The 17,777-nt window shown below is 41.6% G+C and overlaps 2 protein-coding genes across 2 annotated transcripts in view; one reads left to right on the top strand and one right to left on the bottom strand.

Annotated features, from left to right (window-relative positions):
• Nucleotides 1-858: 858 nt before the first annotated feature.
• On the bottom strand, nt 859-15,399 carry glmna (glomulin, FKBP associated protein a). Its single transcript, XM_079651292.1, has 20 exons — nt 15,271-15,399; nt 15,019-15,120; nt 14,767-14,864; nt 13,970-14,095; nt 13,763-13,876; nt 13,458-13,564; nt 8,785-9,075; nt 8,607-8,706; nt 7,505-7,686; nt 6,357-6,410; nt 5,999-6,029; nt 5,671-5,760; nt 5,547-5,588; nt 4,246-4,319; nt 4,079-4,163; nt 3,846-3,955; nt 2,379-2,442; nt 2,121-2,256; nt 1,305-1,375; nt 859-1,218 (listed from the first exon to the last, which is right to left on the bottom strand). Exons 3-20 carry the CDS (start codon nt 14,803-14,805, stop codon nt 1,129-1,131), a joined length of 1,806 nt encoding a protein of 601 aa, XP_079507418.1. The 5' UTR covers nt 14,806-14,864; nt 15,019-15,120; nt 15,271-15,399; the 3' UTR covers nt 859-1,128.
• The window catches only part of rpap2 (RNA polymerase II associated protein 2), a 27,104-nt gene continuing 24,715 nt past the window's right edge, over nt 15,389-17,777 (top strand). The window contains exons 1-3 of the mRNA XM_079651288.1: nt 15,389-15,474; nt 17,099-17,144; nt 17,368-17,482. Coding sequence (XP_079507414.1) covers nt 15,420-15,474; nt 17,099-17,144; nt 17,368-17,482 — 216 coding nt within the window. The 5' untranslated portion in view covers nt 15,389-15,419. The remainder of the gene's footprint in view (nt 15,475-17,098; nt 17,145-17,367; nt 17,483-17,777) is intronic.

The raw sequence follows: 17,777 nt of genomic DNA, 5'->3' as shown, positions 1-17,777 counted from the left end.
GCTGCCTCATTCTAATTAGATTTTCTAATACAGGGAAAGTCAAGGCAATTGGCTGCCATTTACAGTAGGTAACATATTGAGCATACTGAGTGTACTGAAAGTTCAAATAATCATTGCAGTTACTCACACAGTTCAGACTTGTCAGTTTTCAGGTTTTGCTTTTTCCTGAAGTAATATCACAAGTCCTAGAGGGAACTTCTTGAAATGTCGCACAAATGTCAGCTAGGGTCCATTTCTTTCCGCTTGAACATAATCATTCCGAGACTAATTAAGACAATATCTCTCAAATGTCCAGAACACGCACCGAACTGCAGCTCTAATATAACCGTTAATTTTTGTCAACTAATAGCAATGTAGTTAATCCTTTGGTTGGATTTCACACATTTCTTTACAAACTTGAAAGGTGGGGTATGTAATTTTGGAGAAACCAGCTCGAGTGCGCTAGAATTTGAAAATACACAGCTGGAAAAAAATCTGCCACTTCCTTCCAGAGCCCCTCCTCCAACACACACAAGATAAGTTTGTGCATAGATGGAAGGCTGACAGGCAGGTAGGCAGGCAGGTATCCAGTTATTTTAGCCGGGCCGGCTAAAATTATTGGTCGTGCTTTTTACAGTACCACAGCTTCCACAATGACATTTTTTTATGGATTTATTTTCAAAGCATGCAATATATTCATTGCTATCGGGATGTTAAGAGCATTCCATGGAATATAAGAAATAAATTAAATTACACCATCCCCACCTTTAACTGACATTGTATGTGCAATTTTTCTGGATGCACATTTCAGATATGCAGCATTAACCAACCACAACTGAATTGTGCTTTGCCACAGAATAAACCACACTTCATAATAGAAACATTCCACCTTGTTTAACTCGTGTGTACAAGAGTTTGAACATTTATTACAGAAGCAATACAAATGTTCCATCATTTGAATCTTTGTATAAACACAATGCAAATTTGAAAGCACCTGCTGAAATACCAAAAGAAAAAGACATGAAACACTTGAAAATAATGTTTTACAGACTTCTGTTGCTTTTCTTAAACAGAATAAATCAACAGAACATTGAAGGCTTTTGTTGGCTCGCCCCTGAGACGATGAGGAACAAAACTCGTCGGCTCGGCTTAAAGATTATCCTTCACCTCGGTGAGCTCCTCTATCCGCACCAACACACTCTCGATCATGTCGAAGGTGTGCAAGGCCGAGTGCAGAGCCTGGGGGAACACATTCAAATTCAATCAGTACATTTCTATCAGCACAGTATGAAAACAATCACGATTTGTATAAGAGAATCACTGACCTGGATCTGAGACTCTGAGGTCATGTTGGGCAGCTTCTCTTTGCCAACGGACACAGAAAGCATGGACTCCGCTGCGGATACGTAAACATGTATATTAAATACTTTATCACATTTTTACAGGCTTTTGTATAAAAAGGTGTTATTCTGCAAAAGCTTTTGATTGGATAATAATTGTGAAACTGAATTAGTCGTGCAATAATGACGGATTTGTTACGGAAGTTAGCATCGCAAGGGCTCCCTCAAAAAAGCTAACGGGACTTTCCAAAGGATTTCTGAATACAGCAGGAAATAAGCTCTGTGGGAACCACATGTCTATGATACTTAGATGTTCAGCAGGTTAATCTTCACATACTTACACCAGTTTATGATTTTTGAAGCGTAATTGCCTGAAGTAAAAGGGTGGGGGGGGGGGGGGGGGGGCGGTTCCAACAAGCCGTTTAGGACAGAGAGTGAATACACATACTATACAGAGATGCTGTATGAGAAACCAATGTGAGTTTGGAAAATTACACAATATAAATCTATTTTAGTATACCTCAACAATGGAAATATGATCAGTAGAAATGGCCATGACATGGGACCTTAAACACGTAAAAGCTTCAGACATTCACCAGCGGGGTATTTACTGATCCATTTTCAAAAAGTTCAGGTTATAAAGTTCAAATCTCTTCAGTTTGTGTTAACCACATAACTCATTTTACGCATCTTCCCACAAACCTTTTTTGAGACGAGGGAACCATAAGTGCTAAAATGTAACTAATATTTTTTAGGACTCATTCCTGCACCTCTCTAAAGACATAAGTGTGTTGGTCTGACCTTTGACCTTGCCCCTCTTGGTCGCCAGGGTGTCGTGGAGCTCCCTCTCGTAGTGAGCTCTCGACATGTTTACTCCGACACGCAGCGGCTTCAGGAACGTATCTTCTATCTTATACAGCTCCGTCCAGATCCCCGTCTGCAAGAACAGCAGCGGAAACATACGATGAGTTGAATTCACTGATGCACCATGGGAATCAGAAACAAGAATGGATGTTTGTAAAATCATCCAACTAGCATTCACTCAGGTACAACCCTCACCTGGTTCTCTGTCACTTTGTCTCTGATAACGAGGTAACGCAGCAGGTTCAGAGACTCCATGATTCTGTTTAAAACGACACAAACAATCAGGTTCACCCACTCACTTTTGTATGAACATAATCATGTAATAATGACATGGTAGCACTACAACAGCATATAGAGGTCAAGGAAGGATCCAAGTATTGGCCTGTATCGAGCAAAGAAAACAACTAAGGAGATTGCTAAAATTAATAACATCAGGTTAAGAACTCTCCAACGCATTATTAAAACCTTGAAGGATAGTGGTGAACCATCATCTTCGAGAAGTGAGGCGGATTAAGTGATGTACTGTAACTTCACAACCCCTCCCCACTGCTGGCTACATAAAAAACTGTTCACCTATAAATGGCCCTGATACAGTGTTACATGTGACATAGTTGAGTCATTTGTTATCCTATACTTCAATTAGTGTCACTCTAAACTAAACTTTCATATTTTATTCATTTGACAATGGGGACAAAAGTACATTTGAGTCTATGTAAAACTGATGTACTCATGCCTGGAAGCACACTAATGCTTGATAGAATAAATAATTGTTAACATTGGCTTTATCTATAAAAACATACTTTAGTGATTAATAAAGCAATACACAATAACCTCAAATCATACAGTCAGGAGAAAAAGCTCACTGACTATTTTCTTAATTGTGTAGTTCAGTGGTCCCCAAACTTTTTCAGTCGGGACCCCCTTGGGTATTGGAAATATTTTCGGGACCCCCTAACCCGGTTCCCTTCTATATTGGTAGGATTAATTGTATATTGTTGTAAAAACATTACATTTTCTTTGCTAATAATAATAATAAGATACAAAGATCCAAATATCATTTTATATTTTATTATGGATTACACATGAACAAAAGTGAAAAATAGATTTAAAGAAAATATATGAATGAACACTGAACTACTATTTCTACTGCAGGTTGCAAACGATCACATCACTATACAATTCCTATTCCACACATAGCCTATCAATGGCAAGATCGTTCCCCTCCTCCTCCAAGAAGATTCTGATCTCATCTTTAAGCGCCAGCACCCTGGACAGCACTTTTTCCCCGAGAGAGCCATCGGGACTCGCTGTGAAAAAGAACAGCTGTGTACTCGGAGCCCATCCCCTCGCACAATACGGAGAAAAGGCAAGCTTTCAGTGGTCTTGTTTTGATGTAATTGACGGTGGTTATAACATCGGACAAAACGACATTAAGCTCCGGACTCAGCTGCTTTGACGGCCGTGTTAAAAACATCTCCATTTTATAGATTTATTTTCGAGCAGTGTTTGTTTACAATTTCTTCCCGCGCCCCCCCCTGCATAACCTCCACACAGTTTGAAAACCACTGGTGTAGTTGCTATGAACTCTCGCCCTAATGCATGCTGGGAAATGTTCCAATGAGCTGGGGCATATAAAATGGATGCAGTGTTGAGTGTGCTGACCTGTCCAGGTATTGCAGCAGGTCGGTCTCCGGCCCGTCGGGCAGAACCAGAACCTTCCTCAGCAGAGGCAGCAGCTGCGCCCCCTCAAACCACAAGTTACTGTTCCCCGGCTAAGGAAGGAAGGAAGGAAGGAAGGAAAGGAAGGAAGGAAGGAAGGAAAGAAAGATGCTTTGTAAAAGACATTTTGGACTACAGTACACAACCATAATGTAGCTCTTAGTTCAGCATCAGACCTGTAGCGCAGCGTCGATCTGATTCTTTATGTTTTTGATGACGTAGCCTTCCACTCCTGAGTGACTGCTGGTTTTCAGCATGTACCTGAAACAAAGGTAGAGTTGAGAGTCAGTCTGCTGCAGGGTGGGACAGGAGGAGATGTTTATGGAAGACAAGTGGAACTTACTGGAAAAAGTTGTACTTGGCTTCAGTGTTGAGCTTATCGATGCTCAGCTGCAGCACCTTCAGACCTCTGGTTCTCTGTGGGCACAGAAGGAAATATTAAAAGAATATCTATTATACAAAAATACTCTAGAAAATAATAGATACAAATGAAGTGGGACCTAATTTAAATCTAAGCCATCGTTAAAGGGACATTTCAAATCAAATCAATGTGTTCCTCTTACCTACAGTGCTTCCTACTGTCTCTAAATTGTCTTAGTGTGAGTTGCAGAGTGTTAGAGTTGCCTTCCTCCCCCTCAAAGAAGAAACTAAATGGCACTCAGCATGTGGCGCTCAGAGCACCCAAAAGATTTTTTGAAAAACTTAATAGCAATGTCTCTTTTCAGAAATCTTGACCCAGTTACTGAAGAGAATCTACAGAGCTTGTTGAGAACAGTTTCATACTGAATGACTTTGTAGATGAAAGCATGCCACACCCCCAGAGGTTCTCCTGAGCTAGCTGATGTACAGTCTGCAGAGGGGAAGACCATGTACATTAACCTTTATATCACTAAATAAATATTTTAAAAGAAAGCATGCGAGATTGGGGATGACTCTCCGAGAGCACTTCTAGTTACATGTGAAATAGCATTTTGATTCAAATTCACATGGAAAAAGCACATTTTACATGTGAATTATAAACAATGGGCGAAAGGGTTTACAAAAGTGTACACCTCATCCCGGTGCAGATGAATGCTACCGTCTTCCTGTTGGTAAGGTCAACAAGAAGGTCGTTCCGTAAATGAAACCGCCCAAATCAAAGTCTTTGGATTATCTTAAGTATCCGGGTCATCATTGCCATACAATCTCGATAGATGAAAAACATTACAGTTAGGAGGAGAAATATATGTTTTAGATTTTAGGGTGAACTGTCCCTTTAATTCCATTATCTATTGCATTATTGTTCAGAATCAGAATCAAGTTTATTGCCAGGTACGTTACACATACAAGAAATTTGATATGGTGTCTGGTGGTGCAAACATAAACATTCTAAGAGAATAAGTTGCAATAGTAGGTACAAAATATAGGTCATAAAATAAGTATTTTTAAGAAACTATTTCGCATTAAAAAAATAACAAAGACAAGTATTTACACCAAATTGAAATTGAAATATACAAAGAACCTTAAAAGGTTAAAAACTAAAACACATAGGACAATGAATATATCGCAAACTACAGTATATTATATTGAATTACCGTATATATATTACACCTAATGTAGCCTTTGCACACGATTGCTAAATCATCTGCTAATGCGAAGACTTACCAAATCATGCCTCGTACATAACGTCATCACCTTCACCAAGTTCTGGAAACAAACAGGGAAATCAATCAGTGAGCATCATAACGCTGTGAGGGTCCCAGCAGAGCAACAGCTGATCCTGAATCACCTGAGGGACGGTGAGGAAGCTTCTGATCTCCAGCAGGTCTGCAGGCAGGCTGCCGTTCTCCACCCGCACCAGGCTCTTCTCATACAGCTCCTGAGATGGAGATCACACAGCGTTTAGGTTAGACTGTGGAAGCTTAGTAATAAGAATGGATATCTTAAGATCCAGTTCTCTATAACAGCTGGACGAGTATCAGAACATTTTCATCCTTTTTTCTCTTGAAGCTACAAATCACCTGGGTTATATTTGAACAGTAACCACAATACAAATCTCGAGCATGTTGCAAAAAACAAACAAATAATCTTGAAATGTATGTTTCAGTTGAACTCACCAGTCCTTTCTGAATCCTGGACTCCTCAGTTCTGTCAATAAAAAAAACAAGTTATGAGGGTTCAGCTCAAACACAGCACACACCAGACATTAACCTGAAGAAGTTTGCATTTCTGCAATATAATAGTAGTTATGCTGTGGAAGCACCCTGATTATTTTATCATGAATTTCATTAAGACTTTGTTTTTTATCAATCTCCTTCACATGGCTTTGTTCGGCTTGATGCTGTACATTTTTGACAAAGTACATCCTCATTTATGCTTTATACATTGTTTTATGAAAGCTAACTATCATGCACACTGCCAGCGGTAAAACTGAGCTAATGCTAATGAAATGATATTGGGTCTGTGTGTACTCACCTGGACAACAGCAGGTAGACGTGCTCCATGTTACACCGGAGAGCAAACACAGGACTGTGAACACAGAGGGTCAGGAGGGTTAACAATGCATCTTAATTCAGGATGTTATTTTAAAAGGGTACTTTATTTTATTTTAACCTGGACCCTATTTTCTTATGTCGTGGAATTTAAGAGGCTTTGCTGAGTTAGGTCCAGTATAGAGTGAAAGCGATGTGATGGCTCAGGAGAACATTTGCAACGTCAATTTAATCATTTCTTTAATAATATAAGTTTCACACAACACTGTCATTGTTTCATGTCACTTGTGGGCCAATGACAACTGTGGAATATGAGTGAGAGTTAAAGAGGGGCATATATCCAGTCTCTGATAGTGTTACGTTATTATGAGAGTGCTCTCATACTTGTTTGAAATCTGAAATTGTATATATTTATATATATGCGTGTGTGTGTTATGAACACATCTGTCCATCAGACAGAGGGCTGCTGTGCCTCCTGTCATCATTAATGGACGTCTATTTAAAATGACCGCTCAGAGGAGAGGAGTTCTCATTTCCCTAACCGCCTGCAGCTTCCCCTCCTCTCTCCTCGGTTCCCTTCCTCAGTCCTCCGCTCGCATCTCCTGTGGGCGGGACTAAGACACGAGGATAGGAGTCGAGGAGGGGAGTCGAGGAGGGGAATTAAAGAAATGAGAAAGGGCCTAGGTGTTGTCAGAGTTTGTTGTTGAAGCGTAGCTGAGTTTTATCCAAAATATATTTCCTGGCTAAATATTCATCCGATTCTGACAATGTGGTTGCAACGCAAGATTGCAGAACGAGCGAGACTTGGTTAGAAACAGACTGCATCAAGTTGAAAGCTAAAGCAAATGTTTTATTTCTCAGAAATACAGATATTCTGTATATAATCTGTCTATCTGAGCCTGTCAGAGGCAAGGACCTATTTAAATAACTGTTGTCACCATAAGACACTTGGACATAAAAAACTGAAGAAAAATGGGGTCCAGGTTGAAAGTCCCCCTTCTATTAGGTGTTTAAGCTGTACAAACGACCGTCAGTACTGTCCATTGTTCATATATATCCACTTTGGAGGAAGCTCCTACAGGGCATCAGAGCCCTGACACCTCTATGACAGCAGATATTGCTCTCTGGTACCTGAAGACACTGGGGAAAGCGTCAGCCGCCAGGTGGTGGACGAACAGCAGGTGGGCCAGGCAGGCCAGAGACTCTTTGGGGTACCGCACCTCCTCCTCCAGGAAGCCCGGGACCTGCCTCCTCTTCAGCAGGGGCTGGAACACCAGGCTGGGGAGGGACTCGCCCACAGCACTCAGGCTGGTCTGACACACACACCCACACACACACACACACACACACACACACACACACACACACACACACACACACACACACACACACACACACACACACACACACACACACACACACACACACACACACACACACACACACACACACACACACACACACACACACACACACACACACACACACACACACACACACACACACACACACACACACACACACACACACACACACACACACACACACACACACACACACACACACACACACACACACACACACACACACACACACACACACACACAATTAACAAACCATCTGGCAGTGTCGACCAACCAAATGTGAGTCCTGTATCTGCTGATCAACATGTCGCCGTGTCATTGGACAGTACACCTCACCCAAAACTGCTCCTGTGGGTATTGTCCACAGTCTTGATGTATTACATGTCTAATATATGTAATATGTGATGTAAGGCGCTTTGAGCACTTGTAAAAGTGCTAAAATAAATGCCATGAATTATTAGTATTATTAGTATATATATATTTCAAATGTATGGTTGTTTACAAATATTTGAATACAAATGAGTTTTGGTTGATGTTTGGATCCTCCCTATAACCAAAAATAACCCGCTGTAAACAAAGAGGAGCTTGTCTGCTAAATAAAAATTAATAAAACATAAAACATATGCTATAAAATAAACCTCCAATCCAACAAAGTCAATAATTAGGTAGAACATACATTTCAAAATCATATAAATCTAGAACATTTAAAATATCAATATTGTATTATTTCAGACAGATTATGAAGTAAAGTTTCATTGCCTTATTGCTTTAGTAAGTACCCCGATTAGCAGGACCCATCCCAACCTTCATACTCCAGTCACTGGTCAGCATGCGCTTTTCACACAATATTAGTGATTTAATTTCCGTACCAAAATGTCTGTGGCGAAGTCCCTGAGGGGGGACTCTGGCAGAGTGTCGGGGTCTTTGAGCTGCGCCTCCAGCAGAGTGTGACTCAGCGTCTTCATACAGCTGCAGACAGGAACACAGAGTCAATGTTCAGCATGCTGCAGATATTTAATAAGCAATCATCTAAAACTTCCCACTCACAACTTCAGCAGTTCTGTCCCCAGCTCGTCCTCCTTGTCCCGGCCCAGCTCCCACCCCACCCTGTCTGTTCTCTGGATGTTCCCCTCTCTATTCTGGAGGTTCTGCCTGGCCTCCTGGACAAAGGGCTTGATGAAGTCTGTGATATCATTGCAGCAGCGACACAGGGAGAACACGTCGTCCTCCTCCTGCTCCTTGGTGTGAGGCAGAGGCAGTTTGGCCAGCTGATCCAGCACAGAGCACAGAGTCATGCCCAGAGACGAGGCCTTCCGGCTGCCCAGGCACAGCAGCACTGATAGGGAGACACGGAGGAGAGGTGATGCATCTGTCTGAGTCCACATGTGGAGCAAGTACATTCAGAACATAGTTCTAGTAAATCTGCAACAGAAAGTGGACTAATGCATCCCAGGAAGATGCAACGCCAAATATTTGGATTATTATTACAAAACATTTTTCATGCAAAAATGTCAGTAAATTATTTAACCTGTGGACGAAAATGACATTCCCAGAACAAATGACCATATCTTCCCTTCTAAAATGGGTACATTAATAATATTTTTTCTCAAAGCAATGATAAACCTGTGAGTTGGATGTAGAAGAGTCAGAATCAATATAGATTTTTTTTATTATAAAGTAAATTCAGATTGAACATAGTAAAAAAATGTAAATGATAGTGTCCATCCAAAAATAAACCATTACTTATAGTGAAAACCACCCTTGAATGATTGGTTAGTAGACTAAAAGCTTTAGGAATCCAATCGATAACATATAATAAGTACCCTGTATCAAGATTGATGGAAAAAAAGTGACATTTGACCTTTTTAAGAGAGGTTTAGCAACAAAAAAAACACTTCTGGGGTCATTTGTGTGGATTTTCCATATCTCCGGCCCCCCTCGGTCGATTTTGCTGATTGACATCTCTTTTTAACAGTCAGAGCCAGTGGCGACTGGTCATTAGGGGCAGGTGGGATAAAGCCCCACCTAGTGTCAGCAGAAAGTATGAAAAATAACGATTACAAAAAAATGCTAAAACATGAATTCTAAAATATATTTTAAGATCATGTTTAATCATCTGATTCGTCTGTAGATTGCTGTTTTAGTCTGTGTTCTTCTAATTAGTGTCTACAGTGTGCCTATTGAGCTGTCTTGAGCGACGTGGGTCAAGCCCCGATCTAGCCCCTCCCTCTCCCTCTCCCTGTCTAAGTGAACGGTGACTGTAAAAACTACACTGCGCATGCTTAGAGTATTTTCCTGTTTAATGTGTGTGTCAAAAGAATAATGACCATAGGGGCACTGAGCTGCCATCCCCACCATACGTCATCTCACATAATTCAGAGCTGATTTGCTGTAAGTACGTGTGCCGCGAAAAGTGTGGTGTGTGAAGAGCAGACGAGAGAGCTGCAGCGACGTGTCCTAAAACCCGGAAGTAAGCTGCGCATTGGTTCCCTCCACAAAAAAGCAATGATATTTCTCCATAGGATTTTAGAAAATAGCTCAAAATAAGATCTGTGGGAAACATACCTGTCAGATAAATGCACGTTTTGTTCAGCCGGATAATATCCACATGTCTACCCTACTTTTATCATTTTCTATTAAAATAAATCTATTGATTATGGATTAACCTTCAGCAGCGTTTTTCTCGTTTTAATGCCATTGAACACAACTTTTGATCAGAAACAGCAACAGGTAAGACATTTCTCCCGTTTTTGCTCCATAAAGCTCCGTGTCGTGATGTCTGTGTTTGCTTCCCATGTCGCGAGTTCTGATCGCTCAGTGATGATACTAACACCTCTATAATCTGTGGAATCTCAGCTTGCTAGCTTATAACTTGTTTGTGCAGATCCGATAAGTAATAAAGTATTTATACCTAGAGTTCTGTGCTAAGTGCGTTAGCATTTTTTCGCTCAGGGCTAATTTAGACGCTTCTTGTGAGACTTGTGTTTTGTTTCGGTAAAAATGGTTCGTATCATCAGTTAGCTGAGTTTCTTCCCGTTAAGTGAGTATGACACATTCATAGTTTATTAAATGTTAAGTAGCCCTGAGAGACAGTTTCGTGAAAAAAAAAAAGCTTAACAGAATATTTCATGCTTCTCTCCGTTCTGTATCACAATAAAATGAATATCTTTGGATGTACTTGGAGTTTTAAAAACCGGATGGAAATGTTTTTATATATTTGATAAATATACGTAATACATTCCTCTTTTATTATCATAGACATACATGTTCACAAAGTAAAACAAATATATCAAAATATATATCAACATATATAATTGAAATCTTTAATTTTACTCTCCTTTTTTTCACTGGCAACTAACAATTAACTACTCTCTCATCCTCTCTGGACTCTCTCTGTCCTCTCACATCGCGGCCGGCTCGTCAGTCCCCTCCTGCTCCCTGGCTAAATGACGCACTGCGTGCTAATAGAACCATCCTTCGGGCAGCAGAGCGGAAATGGTGGAAATCCAAACACCATGACGACCTCCTAACCTATCAGGCTCTCCTCTCCTCTTTCTCTGCTTCCATCTCTCAGGCAAAAAGCACTTTCTTTCAAGATAAGATCCAATCTTCCTATTCCAATCCCAAAAAACTATTTTCTATCTTCTCCACCCTCTTGGACCCTCCCAAAGCACCTCCCCCCTCCTCCCTTCTGTCAAGCGACTTTGTTAACCACTTTGAAAAAAAGGTTGATGATATTCGCTCTTCCTTTTCTGACTCACCTTTACTCACCGCTGGGTCACCAGACCCTCCCTTCACCCACACACTGACCTCCTTCTCCCCTCTCTCTCCAAGTGAGGTTCTTACCCTCGTTACCTCTGCCCGTCCTACCACCTGTTCTCTGGACCCTATCCCCTCAAACCTCCTTCAGACTATCGCTCCTGATATTCTACCATTTCTCACCCATTTCATCAACACTTCTCTAACTTCTGGTCACTTTCCAAACAGTCTCAAGGAGGCAAGAGTAAACCCTTTCCTTAAGAAACCCACTCTCAATCCGTCTGATGTTATTAACTACAGGCCCGTCTCTCTCCTCCCGTTCCTGTCTAAAACACTTGAACGCGCTGTCTTTAAACAACTCTCCTGTTATCTCCATCAGAACAACCTTCTGGATCCGCACCAGTCTGGTTTCAAGGCAGGTCACTCAACAGAAACTGCTCTCCTTGCTGTCTCTGATGAACTGCACACTGCTAAAGCAGCCTCCCTCTCCTCTGTCATCATCCTTCTGGACCTGTCTGCTGCATTCGACACAGTGAACCATCGGATCCTCCTTCGCACTCTCCAAGAACTTGGAGTTTCAGGCACTGCACTTTCCCTCCTCACCTCATACCTCAACGACCGCACCTACAGGGTTACTTGGAGAGGGTCCGAGTCCGACCCTTGTCAATTAACTACAGGGGTCCCTCAGGGCTCGGTTCTTGGTCCCCTCCTCTTCTCCCTGTACACAAACTCGCTCGGGTCTGTCATTAGCCCGCATGGTTTTTCATACCACTGCTACGCTGACGACACCCAACTAATTCTGTCCTTTCCCCGCTCAAAGACCCAGGTCGTCGCACGCATCTCTGCTTGCCTAGCAGACATCTCTCGGTGGATGTCTGCTCATCACCTCAAGCTCAACCTTGACAAGACTGAACTGCTCTTCCTTCCGGGAAAAGATTGTCCCACTCTTGACCTAACAATCAACATCGGCACCTCTGTTGTTTCCCCGACTCAGACTGCAAGGAATCTGGGTGTGGTCCTAGATAACAAATTGTCCTTCACTGCAAACATCGCTGCTACAACCCGCTGCTGCAGATACACGCTTTACAACATCAGGAGGATACGTCCCCAGCTGACCCAGACATCAGCGCAGATTCTGGTCCAGGCTCTCGTCATCTCACGCCTAGACTACTGCAACTCCCTCCTGGCTGGTCTACCTGCATGTGCCATCCGACCTCTGCAGCTCATCCAGAATGCAGCGGCTCGTCTGGTCTTCAACCTTCCCAAATTCTCCCACACCACACCGCTCCTCCGCTCCCTTCACTGGCTTCCAGTAACTGCTAGAATCCACTTCAAGACACTGGTACTTGCGTACCATGCTGTGAATGGATCTGGCCCTTCCTACATCCAGGACATGGTTAAACCGTACACCCCAGCACGTGCACTCCGCTCTGCATCAGCCAAACAGCTCGCTGCACCCGCACTGCGAGGGGGACCCAAGTTCCCGTCAGCAAAAACACGTGGGTTTGCTATCCTGGCTCCAAAATGGTGGAATGAGCTCCCCATTGAAATCAGGACAGCAGATAGATTACACATCTTCCGACGCAAACTGAAAACTCATCTCTTTAGACTCCACTTCGAGCGATAGAATTACTAACAAAGCACTTATATACTAATAAAGGGCTGGCTTTCTAAATGCCAGTTGAGTAGCACTTGAAATGTTTGGCTCTATGAAACCTGATGTACTTATATGATTCTGTTTTCTTAAAGGTTGTATCTTCCTGGTCGAATGCACTTATTGTAAGTCGCTTTGGATAAAAGCGTCAGCTAAATGCAATGTAATGTAATGTAATGTAATGTAACAAAGTAGTCCACAGTTTTGCTCGCCGGTTCCCATGTCCCCACAGAATGAGCTTTTCAGCCCCATAAGTAATACATAACCCATTATGAATAATCTTCAGCAGCAGCCCTGACAGTACAGTCTCTTCAGAGGCTTCAGCAGCAGGTGGAGGCTCTCTGCTATGGCCACGGGGTCGTCCTGCTCCAGCTGCTCCAGCAGGCCAATCAGAAGCTCTTTGGGTCTGCAGGTCTGAAAACAAAACAAACACTGGTCCATAATGCAATTTTGATACAAATTTAATTATTTCGGCAGCCCTCTGTAACATTGTTTTAAAAGTGCTATATCAATGAAAATTATACCTACTACGCATCTACACTGTGCTAGTTTGGATAGTGGATCTTATCAAATTATAACTTGTGTTTTATCCTATATATTTTATGAACAGACCTGTAGCAGGTGGTTGAAAATGGCTAGGCATTGAGAGAGCTTCTCGCTGTCTTTGTTCATCAGAATCTGGATCAGAGGAGGCAGCAGGTTCCAGCCCATACACCTCACTATCTCCTGCAGAGAGGGGGACAAGAGGAGAGTTTTAATGCAGTGTGCAACACACACGTGAACAAGTCTAAGTGCTGGAACAGGGCTCAGTCTCAGTACCTGGTTCTTCTCATCCAGGACAATGCTGAGGACCTGGGCGCTGTCTCCCTCCTCGATGCAGGTCCTTCCAGAGATGGTGAATACGTCATGGTCCTCTGAGGTGTAGCTGTCATCAGGGAGGGCTTGCTTGTATTAAAGAAAGACAGGTGAAGGATTAAAAAACAAACATGTAAAGACTTTTATTGTAGGACATGATAATAAATTCATTTTATATGGTCAAAATGCTTGTTTCCAACTGCTCAATTTGCTGCTTTTATTTGATTGTAAAGTGAATACATTTGATGGGCAGTATAGCACTAATATATCAATATTGTGCCATAGTACGAGATATCATCTTAGATTTCTGATATTGTCATATTGCATACGATGTGAGGGTCAGGGGGTGTCATACTGGTATTCTGTACAAACTGTGAAGTCCACTGAGACAAATGTAACATTTGTGATATTGGGCTATATAAATAAAGATTGATTGATTGATTGATTGATTGATTGATTGATTGATTGATTGCATCGTTTCTTAACTGGTTTTTAAAAATACATTATAGTAGAGATGTCATTTTCTGAACTTACTAGACTGTACGTTTATTTGCCTTTACCAACCCATTACATCCACATAACTCATTACAATTCATCAAAAATGTCCGTTTATTTTTTGAAAGCACCACAGTCCACTCTACAATATAGATATTGAAGTTATCCATAGTCCATGCAAAATATGTAAATATTTAATTGGAGAACCCAGACATGAATAGTTGTAAAGTGTATATGCATGTCAGGAGGTGGGTGTGGTGACTCACACATCTCTGGACCACATCACTGAGCTGCTCCAGAGCCATCCTCTCTGTCTTCAGGTTATCTTCACACAGAAACTCCTCCAACACAAACAGGATGCTTCCTGTCAAAAAGAATGCACACCATATAATAATCAAGTACAAATCTCTCCTAATCTAAGTGCATACTCCCACAGCTGCATGTGCAAACATTTTGATTGTGATTTGTTAAAGTCAGATAAACAACGTGCCTGCTGTAAAAATAGAAGTCTAAAATACCTCATTCACACCAACGGTGTTTCAGGGCCGGTTCAGAGCTGGAGCTTGAAAAGCACCGGGTTTTCCTCTTCACACCGCAGCGGAGCAGCCTCTGAATGAATGCTACTGAATACATCTGAATTAGCCTAGCCTTTAGGCATTACAACGTGTTATTGTTCTAGCCTAGCTATACAAACAGTTAAAACACCACTCCCTGTTTCCGAATATAAAAGTGAAAAACGGAACAAAATGAACAGAAATGTAGATCCCCACCTTAGCACACTACATGTCCAAACAGCCCGGTGACAATACCATGCTAACGCTACCGGATTAAAGCGCGAACGGCTGAATTGTCCGTTAGGCTTGCCGTAGAAGGAACTACGTCGTATGTCAGAGTTCAAGCTGTAGCAAACAGGAACAACATGGAGACGGGGGAGAGGAGAAGGAGCGAAGGCTCTGCTAAAACTACTAAAAATGGTAGGTTTTCACTAATAATATGTTCTTACTTATCCATATCAGGCTTTCCGAATATGTGTGTATCCTGGCATGAGTCAGAAAGAGTTAAAATATGTATACAAATGACTGGAACACAAGTTCAACAGGCCTTTAGTGTTTTCATCAGTGGAGGAAAGTAACGGAGTACTTGAGTATACTCAAGCACTGTACTTAAGTACACAATTAGGGTACTTCGGATTTATTTGAGTATTTTCTATCCAACAATAATATATATATAATAATATATATATATATATATATATATTATATATATATATATATATATGTATGTTGATTATAAAATAGTGAATGCAAATTGTTTTGGTATTTTTAATGTAAACACTTTTTTAAGTTCTAATCTAAAGCGTGAAAATGTTCTGCAGTTAATTTTCCTGATCATACTTACAGTGGGGCAAAAAAGTATTTAGTCAGCCACCAATTGTGAAAGTTCTCCCGCTTAAAAAGATGAGAGAGGCCTGTCATTTTCATCCTAGGTACACTTCAACTATGAGAGACAGAATGGGGGGGGAAAATCCAGGAAATCACATTTGTAGGATTTTTAATGAATTAATTGTTAAATTCCTCGGTAAAATAAGTATTTGGTCACCTACAAACAAACAAGATTTCTGGCTCTCACAGACCTATAACTTCTTCTTTAAGAGCCTCCTCTGTCCTCCACTTGTTAACTGTATTAATGGCACCTGTTTGAACTCGTTATCAGTATAAAAGACACCTGTCCACAACCTCAAACAGTCACACTCCAAACTCCACTATGGCCAAGACCAAAGAGCTGTCAAAGGAAACCAGAAACAAAATTCTAGACCTGCACCAGGCTGGGAAGACTGAACTGCAAAGGGACCAGGACGACTGATCCGTGTAAAGGAAAGAATGAATGGGGCCATGTAGATTTTGAGTGACAACCTCCTTCCATCAGCAAGGGCATTGAAGATGAAACGTGGCTGGGTCTTTCAGCATGACAATGATCCCAAACACACCGCCCGGGCAACGAAGGAGTGGCTTCGTAAGAAGCATTTGAAGGTCCTGGAGTGGCCTAGCCAGTCTCCAGATCTCAACCCCATAGAAAATCTTTGGAGGGAGTTGAAAGTCTGTGTTGCCCAGCGACAGCCCCAAAACGTCAATGCTCTAGAGGAGATCTGCATGGAGGAATCGGCCAAAATACCAGCAACAGTGTGTGAAAACCTTGTGAAGACTTACAGAAAACGTCTGACCTCTTTCATTGCCAACAAAGGGTATATAACAAAGTATTGAGATTAACTTTTGTTATTGACCAAATACTTATTTTCCACCATAATTTGCAAATAAATTCTTTAAAAATCAGACAATGTGATTTTCAGGATTTTTTTTTTCTCATAGTTGAGGTATACCTAGGATGAAAATTACAGGCCTCTCATCTTTTTAAGTGGGAGAACTTACACAATTGGTGGCTGACTAAATACTTTTTTGCCCCACTGTATATACTTTGACTTAAGTTCTGATCTCAATTGAGTACTCTTACTTGTAATTGAGTGTGTTTACAGTGTATTATTAGTACTTCTACCTAAGTAGAGGATCTGATCTCAATCTCTGATTTGAATAATGCTGGCAGAGCGGACAGGCGTCAGAGCAATGGCTGCCGAAGAAGAAGCAAGAAGGTGAGAAATAACATATTTTCATTTAAAGTCCCTGTTTGGAGGATGACAGATAGAGTTGAACGTAGTGTTCCTAGAGAGTGTACCTTCTCAGACACTTATCTTTAAGACTGTACTTTGATTTTTTTCTCTACCTCCACCACTAACCTCTTTTACAGCCAAAATGATAGTGAAACATGTCTTCAGTAAAAGCACTTCCTCTAACGTGTGAACTGTCCTCTGTCAGGAGAGAGTTGGTGAAGGACAAGTTACGGCAGCAGTATGATCTGGAGAAGAGAGCCCTGAAGATAGTGGAGCGTCTCCTGGAGGACAATGTGGCGGAAGACTTCCTGGTCGACTGTGTAAATATCAACTGAGTTCACTTTTGTACAAAATCAACAGAAACTCCAGCACACAGCTGACCCCTTAATATTCTAGTGTTAGTGAGACATCTACCGGACATGAGCTGCATCTCACTTCGGTTAAATGGATTCCTTGTTTCCCTCACTTGCGTCGTTTCCCTGCGTTTAGTCCCTCCCACCAGGGAAGCATAGAGAGATGCTCGGGCCCTGTCTCAGGTCGACTATTTTCATTTCCTCGCTCCTCGGTCCTCGGTCTCACCGGAAGTTGATTTGTCTGCACCATCTTGAGTATCGT

Source organism: Notothenia rossii, assembly GCF_949606895.1.
Source record: "Notothenia rossii genome assembly, chromosome: 9".
Lineage (NCBI taxonomy): Eukaryota > Metazoa > Chordata > Actinopteri > Perciformes > Nototheniidae > Notothenia > Notothenia rossii.
Note: the sequence above shows the minus strand (reverse complement) of the source record. Positions and strands in the feature narration are given on the sequence as shown.